The sequence below is a fragment of the Balearica regulorum genome, chromosome Z, assembly GCF_011004875.1.
Source record: "Balearica regulorum gibbericeps isolate bBalReg1 chromosome Z, bBalReg1.pri, whole genome shotgun sequence".
In the NCBI taxonomy this organism is placed as follows: Eukaryota; Metazoa; Chordata; class Aves; order Gruiformes; family Gruidae; genus Balearica; species Balearica regulorum.
In genome coordinates, this window is record NC_046220.1 from 66,189,796 (window position 1) to 66,210,959 (window position 21,164).

Sequence of the window (21,164 nt, forward strand, 5' to 3'; positions counted from 1 at the left end):
GCTACATGCTCTGAGAGTCATTTGTATTAAATCAACTAGACTTTATATCAGCAATGAAACTGGGCAAAAGTATTCCTACTTAACAATACTTCAGAAATGTGTAACAAACCAAGGAAGTAATGAACTTCAGCATTTTTGCATCTTCAGAATGGGAGAAATGCAAAACTATTTCCCATTTCATGATTTTTCTCCTATACACACATTTTATTCTTCAACAATTGTTTGTACTCAAACATCTACATCAGAGGTCCTGGACTACCATGGCCATAAGGGCCTTCAAAATTAATTTGCTTATATGCATTTGGGATGTTTAAGGAAATCTTTCTGCTTGTGAAAATAAGATTTTTTAGAGCTGATTGTTCAGAGAGTTCTGTGGTGTGTCACCAGGCATGGGTTCCCCAAGCAAAAGTAGGGACAGGGTAGCTCCTTGCTACTGGGCCACATACACCAACAACTTGCATTGAGCCAGACCATGGGCCTGTTTCATTCTGAGGTAAAAACCAGGCCCTGGCTCTCTGCTGTGGTTGAATTGCTTAGGAAAAGGTGAGGAAAAACTCCTCCCCTTTCTCATATGCAGCAATAGACACTTAGTAGGTGGCTGCTCATAAGGGCCACAGCACCAATCGTCCATCTGAAACTCCTGCCGCCTCACAAGCAGCAACAGTCAAGTCAGGAAGATACAGCTTGTGCTGAGGTTCCCCTTGCCGAGCTCCCACCTGAAGGGCGGCGGGGGGCACAGCTGGAGCGCCTTGCAGGGCGACACCAGGGACGCCCGGGCCGGCTGCCCCAGACTTCCAGCAGGATTTACTCCTCGGCCCACGAAGCTGCTCCAGCCCCTTTTTCGCCACACGGCTGAGCAGGATTGCCCGGTTCCATCTCAGCTCCCCTCGGGCCGCCCCGGGGCCGGGCCAAGGAGGGCGGGCGGAGCGGGGCTCCGACGGGGGCCGTCCCCCAGCGCCGGGGCGGAGCCGCCGCCCGCGATATAAGGGACAAGCCGGGGCACTGTTCGGCGTTGGGAGAGCAAGGCAGGTCGGGGGAAAGTGGTCGGACAGGCAGGCAGGCAGGCAGGCAGGACGTACGGACGGAATCGGCGAGGCGCGGTGATGGAGCTGCTGCGGACCATCGCCTACCCGCCGGGCGGCGGCGGCGGCGCCAAGGGCTGCGAGGCTGCGCTGGGCAGGGCGGCCGGCGGCGAGTCGCGGAGGAAGAAGGTGGAGGAGCAGCAGCACCAGCACGCACACCCCGCCGCCGAGGTCTCCCGGATTATAACCGACCCCACGACGGGGAAGCGCTACTGCCGCGGCAAAGTGCTGGGAAAGGTAATGGCCGCTGCGGGTCCTGTGCCCTCCCGGGGCGGCGGCCGCTGTGCCCTGGGCCGCCTGCCCTCCTCTGCGGAGTGCGGTGCGGAGCGCCTGTCCGGGCGGTGCGTGCGGCGGGCGCTGCCTCTGCGGGGCTGCTTTCCTCCGGGCGATGTAGGAGTGCGCCGCACCGCCGGCCCCCAACCTGCCCGGAGTCCGATTTGCCCCTGCGCTCCCCCAGTCCAGACGGAGTGGGTCCGAGCACTCGTCTTGTCCCCGATTAATCTCTGCCCCGAAATAGAAGCGGAACCGTGGCTTCAGTTCGGGCAAGCCTACTAAAATGACTTTGACGTTGCATGCGGGGCGGGAGGGAGCCGCAACGCGAACCTTCAGATAGGCGATGAACCTAAGACCTGGCTTTACCAAATAGTCTTGTGCGAAGGAAGTTGCGCTCCTTGACTAATACATGAGCTGGTGAATGACTAAGTGTGGGACTTCTTTCATACCTGATATAATTGGCTTTTTCTCGTGTGTCTCTCTAGGGTGGATTCGCCAAGTGTTATGAGATGACAGATTTGACAACAAATAAAGTTTATGCTGCAAAAATCATCCCTCACAGCAGAGTAGCAAAACCTCATCAAAGGGAAAAGGTGTGTGTGCACGAATTACTACTTTTTTTTTTTTTTTTCCTCCTCAAACTCTTAGTGTGCTGGATTGCCCAGCCCTTTTCCTGAAATAGTTCTGATAGAGCTGTCTGCTCAACCTTGTGGATCCAAGGCTAACAAAACTTCCCCCCACCTTGTCTTTGCAGATTGATAAAGAGATTGAGCTGCACCGAATGCTTAATCATAGACATGTTGTGCAGTTTTACCACTACTTTGAAGACAGAGAGAATATTTACATTCTTCTGGAGTACTGCAGTAGAAGGGTGAGCATCAACTGGGAGAAATCCTGTATTTACTTACCTGGAGTCTGCAACTAATTTAAATGTGTGATGTGTAAAAGGTATTTTTTTGTGGCTTCTTTAGCTATCATTTCTCCATACATTTATTTACTTTTGCTTAAGGTGAATCTTGTGTGTGAATGTTCAGTGACATTTCTTCCTTTGTTTTTCCTCTGCAGTCAATGGCTCACATCTTAAAAGCAAGGAAGGTATTGACAGAACCAGAAGTACGATACTACCTCAGGCAAATTGTGTCAGGGCTGAAGTATCTTCATGAGCAGGAAATCTTGCACAGAGATCTTAAACTAGGTAAGTTCTGTACTTCACTGACTTCAAAACGCACTCCTCCAGCCCTGTCAGCATTGTACCACTTTACACTTGTATGGTGATAGCTAATTAATAGAATCAGCTCAGTCTGGCTTTACCGTGGAAACTTGGAGTGCTTAAGGCATGACATTAAGCATTCCTACTTAAAAAAAAGTCTTGGCTAGCTTCTGGCTTTGAACAAAGTATGACTCAGCACATGTGGCAAATGCATTCCTACCTTGCAAGAAAAGGACTAACTGGAATTTCTTTGTCTGCCAGGTAACTTCTTCATTAATGAGAACATGGAACTGAAACTGGGTGACTTTGGCTTGGCAGCTAGGCTGGAACCACTGGAGCACCGGAGGAGGTAGGAGCATCAACAAATGCAAAGTCTAGGAGTAAATAAAACCAAATTCATTTAGAGATGAGAAATCCTGTTCCACAGCAAAAGCTAATTGCTTTTGGGATAGAGATTTCACCTTCCAGAAAACAGGCTGCCATGCCTTGACTTCTGCTTTCCTCTGGGTGTTTGAATAATAGGAAATGTCAGAGGCAGGGTACCTGCCTGACAAAAACTGCAGATGGTAGTCTGCTGCTCGTGTATCACGAAGATGCCATGAAACATGTCTGCATTATTAATGTTCATATAGCTCTTCTTTAAGACTCTCTAAGTTCTTGTCCAAACTTGAGAGGAGAACCTGCCCTATGAAAAATAGCTTCTTTCCTCTTTCTGTCAAAATACTAACTGGCTCTGTGGCCTCTTTGGTTTGCAGAACAATATGTGGCACACCAAATTACCTTTCTCCAGAAGTCCTCAACAAACAAGGGCACGGCTGTGAATCTGACATCTGGGCCTTAGGCTGTGTAATGTAAGTACTTCACTGCCTTTGAAATGAAACATTTCTATCGCTGGCTTAGGCTTTTAAGAGTTCAAAGGGGATGCAGTACTACATCAGTTTGCAACCCTTTATAGATGTCTAGCCCAAGTGCAGAAATTCTCCTTTGTTTTAGCAGACAAAGCCTTTTCAGTAGTTGTAGATAACTATTGTGGGTGTGTAAAAATAAATATCATTGGTTTCCTCTCCTTTGTTTTTAAACAGGTATACAATGCTGTTGGGAAGACCCCCGTTTGAGACCACAAATCTTAAAGAAACATACAGATGTATAAGGGAAGCAAGATACAGCCTGCCTTCATCTCTCTTGGCACCTGCGAAACACTTAATAGCTAGCATGTTGTCAAAAAATCCTGAAGATCGGCCCAGTTTAGATGAAATAATTCGACATGATTTTTTCTTACAGGTTTGTACTGCCTAGTGTTCTGGCTGAAAAAATATCCACCATAAAAATGCACTCTGTAGTCTAAAAATTATTTTTTTGAATCTCATTTCCACAGGGGTTTACACCTGATAGACTTTCTGCTAGCTGTTGTCACACTGTTCCTGATTTCCATTTGTCAAGTCCTGCTAAAAATTTCTTCAAAAAAGCAGCTGCTGCTCTCTTTGGTGGTAAAAAGGATAAAGCCCGATACTTCGACACACATAGTAAGTGGATTGTAGCTATGCTTGAAACTTGTGTCTATGCCATCAATGTCATGCTAGTAATGTACAGCTGTGAGATAGCAATAGAGCACTTGTATTTATGTCTCAGAGCTTCCCTGGATTTGTTTTGACCTCTTTATCAATAAGTATAGATGGTAGCCTACAACTTAGGCCAACTTACATAGGTAAATGCTTATTATGGCATGCTGGCAATCTATATTGGCCATCTGTTAGTCTGTAATGTCTACTAAAGTTTAGTTTTAGTGATCTGTGTATAATGGCATCACTGTTCTGGGAGGCTATGGCATGTTTAGAGGAAGCTACAGCAGGGAGACAACCTGCTTTCTGTGGCTAACTTGTTAGACTTTCTGTAATTGAACAGCAACTTCCAGATGCAGTGTTAAGTACTTTTTTTCTGGTATTACAGACAGATTAGCTAAAGAAGACGAAGAAATCTACAAGCTCAGGCATGATTTGAAGAAGACATCAATAACACAGCAGCCCCACAAACACAGAACAGATGAGGTAAATGCAAGTGCAGTTCAATTCAAATCCAATCACAGTTGGGTGGAGTACCTATAATTAAATTATATTTGACTTGGATATCAGAGCTGGGGCTGTACACAGCATAATCAAGCTTAAATGATTAGCAGAGTTGCTTTAAGAGGGCTTAACCAAGCTTCACCAAGGTATGGTAGCCTTTGTAGGGAGACTATCAATTTTGGCTTTTGAGTAATTACAGTATCTGCCTAGACTGCATTGTCGTCAGTGTGGGAACTTGTCTGCCAGGTGCTCTTTCCCAATATTCCAAATACAGGGCTCCAGTTCATGATTAACTAGGACTTCTGAAAGAATAAATTGCTGAGATCTAACTCTTACCATTTGGTGTTCAGACCTGCACACAGCTGTTCTCTTGTTAGGGCAGGAGAGCAGAGGACTGATTAATAGCATGTAAGATGCAAATTGAAGATCTAAAGAGTGTAAAGACCTGACATGCTTCTTTAAGCTCAGTCTAACAGCACCTCTTTGTACTTGCTGGAAACATTAATACCAGTTTTCCTAGAACTTCATATTTATTGAGACAGGAGAGCTGTGCAAAACTTGTGTATAAGCCTTGGCTTGTGTTACAATGTTTACATGTCTGACATTTCGTCTAGGAGATCCAGCCTCTTATCACAACAGTAGCGAAGCCGGGAACGTTACCAGAAACAAAGCAGATTGGAGACTCTATTCGGATGATAGTCAGAGGAACCTTGGGAAGCTGCAGCAGTAGCAGTGAATGTAAGTGCAGCAAAATGTAATTGCTAATTCTAAATCCCACTTCTACTTTCTTTGTCTCAGACTCGGAAGCTTGAAATGAATAGCTGCTTTCCTCTCCACCCCCTATTTTTGATGGTCTAAATTTTATAGCAAATATTTTGGAAGAATTAAGACTGGAAAGCCACAAAGGCTGAACTTCTTAAAATTACAGTGTAGATAACTGAAAGGTTTAGAACTAAAGTCTGTTCTTTGTGTGCTCTTGTCAGTCTAATAATCCTTCTCTTTCAGGCCTGGAAGACAGTACCATGGGAAGCGTTGCTGATACAGTCGCAAGGGTATTAAGAGGATGTCTGGAGAACATGCCAGAAGCAGACAGCATTCCCAAAGAACAGCTGACAGCATCCTTCCAGTGGGTTACAAAATGGGTGGACTATTCTAACAAGTATGGCTTTGGGTACCAGCTGTCGGATCACACCGTTGGTGTCCTTTTCAACAATGGGGCGCATATGAGCCTTCTGCCAGACAAAAAGTAAGAATGATTACAAAACCAACAACTCACTGAGGCAGTTTAAACATGAAATGCTTTTATCTCATCTCTAACCTCCTTATTATCTTTTCCCTCTTACAGGACAGTCCACTACTATGCTGAGCTAGGCCAGTGCTCTGTCTTCTCAGCCACAGAGGCTCCTGAACAGTTCATTAGCCAAGTAACTGTACTGAAGTATTTCTCTCACTACATGGAAGAGAACCTCATGGATGTAAGTTCAGCACCTTCTGGATCTTGAGCTGTAACAATGCACTAAATGTGGACTGAGTGCTTAACATAATGTCTGCTCCCTTTCCTAGGGAGGAGATTTGCCCAGCCTAACAGATGTACGCAGGCCCAGGCTTTACCTCTTACAGTGGCTTAAATCTGATAAAGCATTAATGATGCTCTTCAATGATGGCACGTTTCAAGTAAGTTTGGTAGCATTGCTGGAGAAAATGTTTCTAAAATTTATTGCAGTAAAACTAAATAAGTGCCAGAAACTGAGAGGAGAAAGTATACAAACAGGAACTTGCTTCTCTTTTACAGGTGAACTTCTATCACGATCACACGAAAATCATCATTTGCAATCAGAGTGAGGAGTATCTCCTTACCTACATCAATGAAGAGAGGATATCCACAACGTTTCGTCTGACAACTCTTCTGGTTTCTGGATGCTCATTGGAACTAAAACACAGAATGGAATATGCTCTAAACATGCTGCTGCAGCGATGTAACTGAAAGGACTGACCGTTAAACCAAACGGACCCTCTTGTTCACTGTGAAATCTACAGTGGAGATGGTAGAGCAACTAGTATGTTGATGATGGATGTGTGGTGGTACGAAAACTTGACTGTCCTAGTGTGCTGGGCACACATCTATTAGACAGAAGCCTAAACCTACTGTTGGACTAAAATGGTGTGACAAGGAGTTCTTCGGACCGTTGTTTTCTTTGCTTCATGTGTGTGTGTTAAAGATATTTTTGACTTGGACTCTGAGCAGAGTGTGACTACTCTGTAAGAGAGCATTTCTGATGGAGTTAAACTGTGAATACGCATCTGGAAAGGGAGGGAAGGGAGAGCTCCATTGCTGTGGAAGAGCTGTAATAAGCAACTTCTGGCTGCTTAACTGTGAACTGTGGCCATACTTCCCCCCCACCCCCCTTATTTTTGAGAAATACCCACACTTGTGGCTGGCAAAGTGCATTCCTTGTTAATAATTTTTTTTATTTATTACAGCCTAAAGTGAAGTATTTATTACACAACATTTTTTTTGGACCTGGCGTTTTAAATATAAATCTGTTGGCAATAAAGAGAATGGAAATCTGAAGCATCATTCTCCACTATTTTTACAGTACAACTTAATGCAAAGCATGTTACCAAAAATCTTGCAGGTCTTCTTTCCTTATGGCATTTTAAAAGTCTGCTACAGGTCAGGATATGAATGATAAGCTCTAACACTAAGCAGTTTGTCCATGTCTATGCACACTTGTAGTCACAAGCACCAATATGCTGCTGCTAATTATAGCAGCAACCCTACAGCAACTACTGATGGAGCTTGCAGAGTAATGATGTAGGCCTTGACACTTCATTATTGTCCTAGGGCCTAAAAACAAAAATATGGATCTTTTTCAAGATACTACATCCCAGAATTGATTCCCCCCCCCCCACTGTCTTACACTGAAAAGAGCTCCTTCCTTCTGGATGATACTCAGTGGACAGTAGCTATGATAACAAGCTGTATAAGCTTCTTCCTCTTACTCACTGTGGAAGCATTGCTTTTATTCACGAAGGGACTGAAGTATCCTCATACCTCAATGGTAGAATGAATTGTCCATACATATCACTGCCCCTCTATTGTGCTTTACTGTGTGTGTCTTTCTGCCCTTGGTTAAATGGTAACCCCAGTCAAGTAAAATCAAAACACTGAGAAGATTAAAGGCTGACTTAGTATCAACTTTGGGGTTACTCTACTGAGTTGATAACATTAGACCACCACGAGTGTTATTAAGACCAAATACCATTTATGGTATGCTGTAAGTTCTCTGTAAAGTAGCTCAAAAAGGCTGAGGACAGCATAGGGATGGCCTGCTGCTTAACGCAATCCCACTGCTAATGAGAGTACATTTCCTGGAGCAATTGTTTCCCTAAACTGAAGGCAATGCCATTTGTCAGTTAAATTTTGCAAATACATGGGATTATTGAGAACTCATGACTCAGTGCAGGGAGGGAATGGCTACTTGTGGGCTGGGCTTATTTCTCTCTAGATATTACATAGCATGTGGACCTATATAAATAAACACATAGCAGTCTTTAAGCAACTGTTCTGATGGAGCAGCAAGCCGTCGTTCGATCACTTGTTTGGATTAATCTTCATATAACTGAATGAGGTCTGTTCTGAAAGACAGACCTCAGTTGCCATCAGTGTTTCAATCAAAGCAGCTGAATGCAAGGAGCAGGCAGTCAATGTAATGAAGTGCAGACTAAACAAAGTATAGATGTCAACCCAAAATAGTGAGTAGAGGAGGTATCACTGGCTTGCTTGATCTTGCAGCAAGTGTGTATAAGTGTGATTGTTTTCCTTGTATTGAATACCATGCATTAGGTAATATTTATTTACTTCTCAAGTCTAGACAGGAAGACCTAATTGAGTTCTTCAGATGGATTCATTAATGTAACTCTAGGCAGTTCAGTGAAGTTAAATATATACTTGCTGTAGTGAACAGAATTCAGCTTCCCAGCTGTCTACTTTCTTCAAGGGGTAATGATTGATTTTATTCCTGGGAGGCCATGACTTAATTCTGCTGCACAGATACAGCCACTGTTGAGCCCTTTTCTCTTACAAAGTAAGATCTCACTTTTTGTTTATGACACGAGTAAGCATACAGTTTGTGTGCATTTGAAACACAAAAATTATGTGACCTATAGCACTAAACTTCTTCAAATGGAAAACCATTTCTTTCTTTGACTGTCTATGTGCCAGAGAAAATACGAACCTCTGCTTAAGGTGCTATAATTTCTTTCAGTATCCAAATCATCTTTCTATGGCTGAAATTCAGGCTGGTGTAAGCAAAGAAACTGACTTCAAGTGTAGGATGTTTAAAAGTGGATGTAAAGGTCCCAAATCCTATTGTGGGATACTAGTTGGTTGTGGACAGGTGTAATGCACTTCCCTCAAATACAATTAAGTAAGTGAATCAGTTATTTGTATGCAATGTGTACATGTGGTACCAGGATGCTTGGCACTTTCTAAATCCTTGTGTATCTTTATGGTTCATGCTCTGTGTCCTTACCTCACTTTTTATTTTCATATTGCAAAATAAGAGAGGTGTTTAGATCAGGGTAAGGAGAAATACCATTTCAAAGTACACTACCTTTGCCCTAGTCCCTCAGCCCAGGGAGAAAAAGCTGCTTTAAAATTTTTAATATTAGAACTTGCATCTGGAACAAAGGTTCTGAAATTCTTTCCCAGGGTGGATCCTGTCTTAAATAAGAGACTGTAGTGCACTAATTGACCTCCTTTACCCAATCACGTAACATCCCTGTTGTAATTCTGCATATGGGAAGATTAATATTAGAAAAGTACTTGTCCACTCATCTATATAACAAATGTCTTTCTTACCTTCTTTTGAAAGAAAGGTATATGGTCTGGATTTTATGCTTGTCAGGCAGTAATCCTCATCTTTTCTGTTGAAAACAAGAACAAACACAGCATAAGAGTTTAGCTTAGGAGCATATGTACTTGAATGAAAATGCGGGGATTAAAGGATTAGGTGAAAGTTGGCACATAAGTTTCTCAGGCGTGAGTGGTGGACACAGGAAAGAACATTGCCAAGAAAAAAACCTCTTGTACTTTTATCAAAACATATTTATCAAATCTTAAAATATGTTTTTGCAAATGTAAATATGTATTTGTACAGCCCAGTGCGCTAACCTGCCAGTAACAAACAAGTCAAGGAAACAATTCAAATAGGTCATGCTTCAATGTTAATGTAATGTATTACCCAGTGATGCCAGTAGTCACTCAAGTGTTCTAGGGCATTCTGTAATCCATTTAAGATGTTCTGAAATTATTCCATTTTGTTAAATCACTTGATATACTGTATTTGAGAAAGAAAAAAAAGAAAAAAGAGAGCATGAGTTGTATGCTGCTCTGCAATATTGAACAAACTTTCGGAATTGTCCAGGTTACTTAGGAAACTAGAAAAAGATTCAGTCACTTTAAGGCTATTTCATTACTTCTGAAAATAGTCATATTGGAGAATGATTCTTCAGCTGCCCATCAATATCTGCAAATTTCTTGCCTGATTAGATGGATTCTAAATGTAAGTGTGAATTTAAAAAAAAATAAAATTATAGGTTCTTCTAGGTGATTATGAACCCCCAACTAGATGTGTACCTAAGCAATCAACCAGAATCATTCATGGCATAGGCCATAGTTTTTTTCTTTTGTTCTGTTTTTATACTTTTTATGCCTTATTAACAGAATGTAGAGATTTAGCCTCTGGGATTTATCTGTGTAAATTAGCTTCAGTATGGAAACAAAATTTATTTGAAAGATTCAGTCATACTGGCATAGATCTAGGCTAAGTTTGAGACCATTGCTGTCTTTTTTTTCTCTACCATGAAGTCATGGGGGGAAAAATATTTTACATTGTCTGTATCAAGTAGATGTGATCTGGAGTAAAGTATTATGTTGACGGGCCATTTAATGTTCTTTTCTACTTACTATTTGAAGAAACACCTTAAACTGTCATGATGGGAACATAAAAGAGTTAATGAAATCAACAGTACCTTACACAGAAGCATTATTGGTACCAAACTGACTGAGGTAACAAGTTACTAAACGCTTTTTCTTCAGAAGTTAAAAAGCAATAAGGTGCTTTACAATTGCCTCCATGAAGGATTCTGAGTGGAAGAACTGAATGAACTGCCCAGCACTTTGCCAGAGTGTAGTGCCGCTTTCTTTGGTGGCAGGCCAGAAATGAAGATTACTTCATGTTCTGTCTCCCTTACTTGAATGATCATGAAAATGACTGCTTATTTTCCATCGACAATTTCAAAAGTCAGATAAAGGAGAGGGTGGAACATGAGTGCTTCATGAGTGAGTGAATGGGTCAGCCCAGACCCCCCAACACACATGGTGCTCCCTTCCTCCTCACCAAGCCTTCCCATTGACTTCAGCATAACCTCTGTAGTCTTCTCACCAGAGAACAATCCTGATCTATTGACCTGTTAAAATTAGTCCAGAGAAATACTCATATTCTGGCCATGGATATTGAATGGATAAACAGTTCAAATTAAAATTCTTTTTAATTCAATTACTTCCTTTAAAATAATAATAATAATTAAAAAGTTAGATACTTGTGCCACAGCATATTTAGTGCTTTACTACTATTATTACTAGAGGTGTCAGCTAATCCTTTTTGCCTTCCTGAGATCTCATTTTTACCCTCCCTCTGATATTCTGTTCTTTTTTTCTCAAGATCCTACCCTGGGGAATAAACACCAGCTCATTTCAATTATTTACCTGGATTTAAGATCTCTGGGGTTGATAACCTATCACACAGCTAGGTCTTCCCAGACAAAGATGACCCCAAAGTGCTACAGTAACTCAAATAACTCATTTAGAACCTGGTCATCTTGGACATCATTCCTGTGAATGATTCTTCTGAAAGACTCAGTTCACAGTATTTCACATCAAATGACCACCACATCAACACTGTTAACAAGATGAATAAAAGAAGCTTTGAGGTCACCTTTTCAATCTTACTGCAGACTCAGGAAGACCTCACCTGATCCCGCTTATGCTTCAAACACTGATTTCACAGACACAAGCGTTAGAATCAAATTGATAGGTAAACTATGACAATTCATGAAAATTCTACACATATGAAACTTTCTGTTCTTAAAAATTAGCCTCTGTAATTTATAACTTATGATGATAAGGCTTTTTTCCTTATTATAGATAAAGATGTTGACAAGTTCAGAAGTTTCTGGGTTTGGATTGGCATTCACTGGAGAAGAGAAAAAGACAAGGTTTTTGTAGTGGGTGGATGAAGACTACTGGTTCTGATGGGAGGAGAAGGCGGAAGTATAGTGCATTATAAAATAGGCTGTGGCAGCAGAGGATAGTCAATGAGAGAGGAAGAAAGAAACCAAGGTTATGCCATCAAAGCAAGTTTAATCTTCTAAAAAAAAAAAAAAAAGGCAATTTGCTTATCATCCTCAAGGCCAGCTTCTCATGCCTGCCTTCACATTAAATCATAGATAGCAGCAGTAAAAAAATGCATGAGAGGTACAATAAGTGGATAGAACCGGAAAGGCTGGGCTTTTTAGTACATGGAATCCAAGGCAGCTGAGACAGGCTCATGCTAATTTAAATGGCTTTTATTATATATTAGCACAGGCTGCAACAGTTGTGTATGATGTTTTACACAGAAAATTATAAAAGCTGGCCTGATTTTCAGACGCTCCAGCCTCTGTTAGTGCTGAACACCTGTGGAAATGAAAGTGGATGATCTCTGCTTAAAATCCAGTTTAGATATCTCGTAACAGGACACAGGGCATGATAGTGTCAGGCAGGGGTTATGGAAAGGGAAATGTACACAGAGTGATTGTAGGATTATTCAGTAGTATATGATGTTTTTTCTGTCTCTCTAAGCATTTACACTGAGCTTCTCATCCTCACATCTGATCACCTCTACATCATGTCAGTTCCTTCTTCTTGTTAATTATAAATAATTAGAGGTTAGCTTGGGAGGGTGAGTCATGGCACAAGAGGGTATGTGGGAACATGTGGGTTTATAGAGGGTATGTGGGAACATGTGGGTTTATAGAGGGGCTCTGGAAAAAGTGAGAGAGCTCATAACACTGGGAGGAAGGGAAGGTGCTGGGGAGCCGTGAGTCAGGGGATGGAGCCCTGGAAAGGAAATATGAGGGAGAGCCAGTGGAGGGGAGATCTTGGGAGGCACAGCCACCCATTTTGAACTCTCCCAGAGCAAACATGTTGAGAAGGAAGTGGAGGCAGGGAGGAAGGAGAGAGCTAGATGAGGTGTGTGATGGGCTGTGGCAGGCTGGCTCGAGGCAGGCCTCATGGCAGGCCTGGAGGTGCTGGGGACAAGATTGCTGCAGGCTGAAGTCCGGGGAAGGCCTGGGGCAGGCCCAGGCAGAGGAGGCTTTCAGCCATCTTTGCCACACAGAAGAGGGTCATAGCGGGGTTGGGGAGGGGAAGAAGAGAGTGGTCTTTGGAGGAGAAAACAATAGTGAAAAGCCATGGAGGAATTAATCCATTATCAGTCATTAAAAAGGTAAGAAGAAGTAGTTAAGTGGGAGCTTGTGTGTTTAGAGCAGGGGAGCAAGGTCAAGTGTCACGAGTTGCTGTCAAAGCAATCTGTTAGAGACTGTACTCTGAGGGGACAGGAGATGACAGAGAAGACAGGCAGCACGCTGCACTGGTGATAAAAGTGGGCACAGACCAGGGGTGAAATGTGGAGGGAAGAAAGTGTTGCGACCAGAAAAAAAGGCAGCAACAGGCATCAAGAAACAAGAAGGTAACAAGTCAAGGGGAGAAGTTAAAAATCACAGAAAAATTAGGGCCTTTCCACATTAAATGGAGCTCAGAACAGAAGGAAGATACTTAACTCACTTATTAGTAGCCTTTCCACATCTTCTGCCATGAGAGCTGAGAGAGCACTGCTGAAGTGGGTAAGGCAGAGGATTAGCAGTGGGAAAGTGAAGGCAGTAGACACAGGCAGCATGTCGGCAGGAGGAGACAGAAGCAGAGCAGGACAGGCGAAAGCAGGAGGCACACAGGGAGAGTGAATTTTCCTCCACATAATGGAGAAGATGGCACGTCAGGAGGCAGCACCCTTATTACACACAATATGCATCTCTGAGGAAATTAAAAGTGAAGTAGGCATTTAGAAAATTTTCACATTCTCAGTAAAACAAAGGATTAACAATAATCCAGTTAGATTAGAGGAGCTAGCACCAGCAACCAGTATTGCAAGACAATGCATTACTCCTCTGAGTCACTGTTTTCGTTCTCACATGGGCCTTGCAAATCTTTACCTCCTGATGGTTGCCTATGGACCATGTGAAATGAGTTGGTGGCTCATTCCTGTTCATACTGAGAAGGTAGCCACATTACAAAAAACATCACTGCTAATTACAAGCCATTTGCACTAATTGGTATCCTTGCTGGAAGTCTTCAGAGGGAAGAAGGCTAATGACTAAACAACAGGCATGGTAACTAAAACACCCTGATTCCATGAAAGTAGGCTCCTGGCTGGTCAGGGACTGTATGGAATATGGTGGTTGTTGTCTGAGGTCTGCGAGATATGGGTGGCCTTTTTAGAACCAACCACTGATTTTCTGAGTGTAAGCTTTCAGCAGCAACGGAGATATGTGACATCTGCATGCTGTACCTGTTCTGTACTGCTACTTGCGATGGAAAGAGTTTCCCATCTCTAAGTATTTTACCATGGTTTATTTTCAGACTTTATGGTTGTTGGCTACTTTCATTTGATTGCCCATCATTTGCATAAATGACTAATTAAATAACTTATATTCTCCAATTTATCCATAATAAATGAAATTAGTGTCTTCTTAATAGATTGCTTCTTTTGCCTCAGGTTTCGCTTTTCAGATAGTTTCAGATGTAGAAAGTCATTGTAACTGTCCATCCTTCAATGAGAAAAGTAAAATGAAGAAGAAAACATTAAGCCTCCTGTCTCCTGGTTTTACTAGTTACTGGCTAACTTTGCATTTGTTTACCTGGAGAAGTAGGGGGAAAACCCCACATATTAGCTAACCTAAGTAACAGCAGCAGCAAATATACTACACAGCAGGAACCCTAATGGTTCCTGTGTATCCAGGTATCACGAATTTAGCATACAGAGCTCAGATAATCTGAAAAATTTGGAACAGACAAGCAGAAGGACAGTTTATGAGATTTCAGGCAGGCATGTGGAAATTGGAAATACAGTTACCTGAAAAGAGAAACAACTCAGCAACATGAAACAGGGGCCTTGCCCAAAATGAGGTTCTGTAGCATCATTGTCTCTGTGACTCACAGCCTCGTTCTTCTTGAATGTCATATGCACCCAACTCATAGCTGGAGTTCTGAAGGTCCTCTTGGGAATCTGTTTAGTACTTAGGAGCTATTCTGCAGGGCTTCCCACTTCACAAATTCTTCCTGGATACTAACACACTTCTATGTGGGACAAGCCTATCAGATAAGGAGCACTAGTACATCCATTTTGCAAAACTAAAACAGAGCTCAGAGGGAATTTCTTTATCAGTTTGAGATCGCTTTCTCCAGTGTTTCTCAAATATTCAGAGCTCATACTGGTATCAGTTACTCCTCCTCTTGCTCGGTGTTTCTCGTAATCAGGTCCTGGGGTCTCAAAGAAGGAACTTGGAGGCTGAGGAACTTGCAACTAGTGAAGACCTTGCTTTTGAAGGAAGAAAAAAAACCAAAACCAAAAAAAACAATGAACCAAACCCATGAAAGGATTCTATAGACAGACATGGCATTTTCTACTTAACCCTGATTCTTTCCACAAGTGGTGGATGTATGCTGTGGACTTATTGAAACCAGAGTGTTGGAAAAACAAAGGGTAATACTGTAATTATGTGACCAGTTTATGTTGTAATAATAACATTTGCTCTACCATTTCCTAAGGTTGAATATTGGACCTTGCTATTGTAATTATGTTCAACAGAAGAGGAATGTAACTGCTGTTTTTTAACCAATTTGGACTCTGCTAAACTAGAGGAAAATGTAATCAGTGTATTATCTACCATTTCAAAGACTTTTAGAAATTTCATTAAATTAATTCTCTCTCTGATAGCCTAGAGAAAGACCATTTTCATATTTTTAATTTCAATAATGCTTATAAAAGGCTTTCTGAGTTTGCTAGAGAGAAGGGATCAGTTATCCAATGTTTTCTACTAGTGAAATGATGTAAAACAACCATAAAACTCTAAATTCTTTAAATCTCATGCTTTCAAGAATGTTTACAAAGATTATAGTGAGCACAGAGAATGACTCTATCTAGTATTATCTAGGGGTGAGTAAATCCATAACACAGTTTTAAGTTAAATTTAGAGGAAACTTTGGAGTATTTCAGGTACCACACAGCAAATTGCAGCACAGATTTGACTTCTTTTCTAAATAGAGCAATAAAGAAATGCAAAGAAGTTTTATAATTTTGGCTGAATTTGACTTACTGGTCTTATTTTAAGAAGGAATCTCTTTCTCTGTCTGTGATGAATGCTTCCCAAAAGTGAAGGAATGTAAAATCATTACCCAATTTAAAAGGAATAGACATTCCTTGTTGCCTTAGGTAATATTCTTATTATGGGTAAATCATGCTCACCTAGGTCACATTAGCAGTTCCACTGATATTAGGAGAACTGCCCTGACAAAGAGAAGCTGTATTTGTTGCCAGTGCTCTCATTAAGTAAGGGCCTGAGATAGCAGATCTTTTGTAATGTGATTAGTGCTGATGATTTCTAGGGGTGGCTAAGCATCTTTCTGAAGAGAAAGGATACAAGATCCCTTCTCCTGAGGGACTTGCAAAGCAGTTGCTACCAGTGGCTGCTGTCCTCAGCAAAACCCTTCTGATTTCAGGAAATGTTCAGACAGGCCCAAAGAGCTGAGTTAGTATCTCCTGTTGCAGCAGTGTGAACTAATTATAGATGTAGAATAATTGTTGAGTAATAAGGCAGTGAGGAACGACAGGAGGAACAGCAATAAGATTATGTGGTCAATTGGCAAGGGATGGTGCTTGCTATAATGCAGTTAAGGGGGTTTGATTGTTTGTTGTTTTATTCTAATTAGGGTGTATGTTCTATTTGGCTAATGTTTTTAAGGTATTGTGAAAGGAGTGTGTCTGGGGGATGGACTTAAGAGGATCTGGGACAGTGAACTTGCAGAACAACTCGGGACAGGCACTCTGTGCAGAGGGCATGATACGGAGAAAACACAGATATGGCTGTTGGACCAAGATACAGAGACTGCTGGCATTGGTGAAGTAGGGGACATAGGGTGTTGGGTCACACCCTGGGTAACCAGACACAGCAAAGTGGTGATATGGTCTGATCTGACACCACTAAGATTGGTGAACCATTAACCTAAATAAAAAGCACGATCAAGTCAAGAGACATGACTTTTGAGAAAATGTCTCCACAGGCAGAAGCAGACAGGCCTGAGCTCGTGCTCCTGTTTGCTCCAAGCTGGTTAGAAGAAGGCTTCTCTGGTCCTCATAGCTGTCATCCCAAATACATCCTGAAAAAGGATGGCTTGGGTATGGTGTAGCTATATGGCTTGTGGAGGGAGCTGGCTTACACTCAGGCTGCTTGGAATGGGCAGTGGGGATAACACCTACTGTGCCCATCTCTGTAAACATACTGACTGCCACTAACTCTGAAATCTTCAGTTCTGGATCTGAAGTGTTTTCATGCAGTGTTTAAATTTGCAACAAATGGGTAATTCTAAACATGTCCTCTGAAGTGTGAATTTATGTTCACGCATACCACCTAGGAGCACACTTCAAAGAATGTGCTCTCCCCGACTCCCTTGTCAGTAGCATGGCTTGAATATGCAGTGGGTGAGCTCTGAAACAAAGATTCAAAGGCTGGCTTGTGAAAATCTGGTTTCTGAGCATGAACTGTATTCCTTGGGAGAACTACTCCAAAACTTGCCATCTCCTGTGAGGCATGACACTTGCCTTTTCTGAGCTATGGAAAGTGGTGATAGCTGCATGTACTTGGTGTGTTTCATGAATGCTCCTAGCTTTTACTAGCCCTCCCAATTTTTGGGCTGTTTGTTTGTTTGTTGGTGTTTGGGGTTTTTGTTGGTGTTTTGGGGGTTTTTTCCCCAGCATGAAAAGCTGACATGGAGGGCTTCCAAACTCACACAAAAAATAGTTGTCCAAAATTCCTGGTAAGAAGTTTTGTCTGATAATATAAGTTCAGGTGCAACTTCCAGATAAGTCCTGTTTCCTTTCTGTGCTGGTTCCTGTGCTAGGTCTCCTGACTCTCTCTTCAAAGCCTCCTGGGATATTTTGCTCTTCCCAATGCCAAAGCACAAGTTAGATGGAAATTAATTTATCTGAACATGGCTCCATTTCCTTTTTCTGCTGAAGGAATGTTATCTTATTAAGATGATTTAAGAAAGCTGGTTTAATGATAGAGAGAAATTGGCTTTTTATATCAGAGCTGCTAAACATTTACAAGCATTCAAGCGTGAGTCCGTATGAATAAACACGCTACTGTACATACACAGCAAGTCTGACTCTTTGGATTTATTGTATGGGAAATATGGTTAACTCTGGATCTGTCTGCTCTGCATTATTTAGGGAAATGTGAGATACTAAACACTGGGAAAACTAGCCAGTTACTGCAAAAATATGTGAAATATGTGGTTTGGTTTTTTGTTTGTTTTGGGTTTGTTGGGTTTTGTTTGTTTGTTTTTTAAATATACTAAGGTAGACCTAGTCATTTAATACAGGACATCCTGTTAACTGTATAGTATGACCTGAGAACCATGGCTGGCATCCCACCTTTTCTGTGCTTCTTTATCAGCTGCTTTCCTTACCATCTCAACTGATTATTACTTTGGTGTTTTATTCATTAGTCTTTTTTAGTTTGCCTACAAAGAGATCACACACCTCTAGTGTGACTGTGCATGCCTTTGGCTTCCCCTTCATCTGACCTTGCTGAATTTCCTCAGAAAACACTGGATTTGTTTGCCTATAACACAGTTTTATTCTTTGCTCTGGTTTGCTAGTATTAGAAGTAGAACTGGATCAGTGCTGGTGCAGATCATACGTTAAACCATCTTTCCCTGCTAAATATAAATACTTATAAATACTATGTGCAGCAAAATATAAAATTATAATAAGATGACTAAAATCTCATTAATTACAGAAAAAGTGATGCCACTGAGAGCTGAATTTCAGATCTCTTGAATGTAAGCAATTCATCTTCATCCAGGTTAAAAGGAAGATATGATTTTCAGGTTTCCTATAAGAAACCTCATTAAGCAAACAAAATTGAGACACTCAAATTCAATATTCTCTTTTGAAAATCTAAGAGTGTTGTCATTATGCTACCAGATAATTTAACACTTCTTCTAACACATTGTTCTGCTTATCTGTAACTACTCGGCTAGAAGACTCATTAGCTTTTACATGTTAAATATTTCCCATTTTATTTTTGTGGTTTACACTTCTACTGTATTTTCCAAATTAATTTTTTATTGAAATTGATGACAGTGAAATCCACTTAGCCACTTTCTCTCTTTCAGTTTTCATTCTCTTTCAGAAAATATAGTGTAATGTATTCTTTGTTTACCTCATGAAAGAGCAAGAATTAATGCTATTCTCAAAAATAAAATGTCCTATCCATCTTCTATTTTTGTGAATCTACAAAATTAGGTTATATCTGGAAAGGAAAAAAATGGGGGAATCCTTGGTACCCTATCGCCATATAAAACTGAAGAGTTAAATTCTGGCACCTTTCTCTCCTTGAGGTTTGTCAGTTTTGATCGGGATTGCACGACCATTTCCTGCATGATGGACATTGTGATGATTCCTGTGACCTTTTTGTATCCTTTATAGGCAATTTAGGGACATTCATCTAGAGGAATACTGAAGAACTATTACTGAATAAATGAGGTGCCTTGAATAGAAGGCTGTGTACTATGGAAGCACAATGCCCCCTCACTTTTCCTTCAAATTGTTTGGTTGGTTTGTTGGATTTTTTATTTATTTTATTTTAAATAGCATCATCTAAATAAAACCTAGTTGACTACTTTGCAGACCAGAGCACGCTTCCTACACATGGATAGCCAAGTTGTTAATTCTCAGATTAAATTGAAGTTTAGAGTGTGCTCCTCAGTGATGGACCCAATTTGCATGAGGAACCAAGCTGCGGTAGTATAATAGTGAAGAAGAAAGATGAGGCATTTTAAACCTAGTTAATAAGATTGTGGTGTATATTCAGCAGATTTCAGGAACAGGCTGAAAAGGAACACAGGGCTTACTGATCCCCTCGTGAGGACAGGGAGGCATGCCATGTGTGCCATGCCTCACAGCCTTGCTTCCCAGCCCTCTTGTGGCAATTCTCTGAGATCTTTGCCCTGCTGTGCAGGTACTCTGAGGACATGGGAAGAATTTCTTGCTGAACACTTGTACATACAGCGTATTAACTCACAGTTGGCTAACCAGAGAAAGTTTCTCCCACTGGGAATAGATTCTTAAATATTCTCGTTAGGCATAAAAGCAACCATAGATTTTTTTTTTTTTTTTTTTTTTTTTTTTTTTTTTTTGTTTTTCCAGATAGGAAGGTAATCATAGGAGTACTCAATTTTTTTTCCCAGCATAGGCAATATATATGATATTAGATATGTAAAGAGGTGTTTTTAGAATTGAGGTCTGATAAAAGTCTGTATAGCTGGAAAAGGAAGATAAATTCTCATACAGGTTTGAAAGTACCAAGAGGATTTCAGTAGGAATTCAGTAAACATCACTGGCTCACATCTCAACAGTTTTATGGGACTTTGCCTTTAGATCACTCATCAGCTGTTCTTTATCTGATATTTTCTTACATTCAAGCTCTTCAGAATTTTCCTTTGCGTTCACACATAAACACATTGGCTGCATCAGACCTGTTAAAATTACCTACTGTTCTGCAATGTCCTTCTGGGATACTGGCATAGTATAAGAACTATAAGTCATGGTTCACATGGCACTATCAAACCTTTCTTTAAGTGATACTGGTAAGCAAGTTTCTTAACATGAGCTTTTTCAGTGCTTGAAGTACTTTCAATATAATGTTAGACATTAATGTTATCTTTCTGATGTTCAAATGCAAATCTGTCTTAGATTCATGGGTGAGAAAGTAAAACTTTTCTGCACTGTGCCAGGTTCCATTAAGAAAAGAATATCATGAATGATCAGGTGCTTTTCTAGTCTCTGTAAATACATTGGTGAAGTGTAAGGTGGCAGAACAATATACTAGTTTTATTTATTTCTATACAACAGATGTCTTTCTCCTGTTGCCCAGTCAGAAATGAATGTATTTCTCAGATTCTTTGAAAGCTACCTGCAATTTTGAAAGTGCAAAGTCCTTTTTCCCTTTGCCCTTCTTTGTCCTTCTTTGCCCTTTCCTTTCCTCTATGGTAAAAAGCAAACTTTATTCTAGGAAATACCCTGTTTCAGGGAAAAGATTCTGATGTGCCTGCCCATAAGCCTGTGTCACACATGCAGATCTGAAGAATGT

General features: G+C 41.1%; 1 protein-coding gene across 1 annotated transcript; it reads left to right on the plus strand.

Moving 5' to 3' along the window:
- The first annotated feature begins 1,010 nt into the window (after window positions 1-1,010).
- Window positions 1,011-7,200, plus strand: PLK2 (polo like kinase 2). The gene is made up of 14 exons (XM_075740028.1): window positions 1,011-1,319; window positions 1,841-1,948; window positions 2,110-2,226; window positions 2,421-2,550; window positions 2,827-2,914; window positions 3,321-3,416; window positions 3,648-3,846; window positions 3,941-4,088; window positions 4,513-4,610; window positions 5,243-5,366; window positions 5,634-5,874; window positions 5,974-6,103; window positions 6,192-6,302; window positions 6,421-7,200. Exons 1-14 carry the CDS (start codon window positions 1,104-1,106, stop codon window positions 6,610-6,612), a joined length of 1,998 nt encoding a protein of 665 aa, XP_075596143.1. The 5' UTR covers window positions 1,011-1,103; the 3' UTR covers window positions 6,613-7,200.
- Window positions 7,201-21,164: the final 13,964 nt, after the last annotated feature.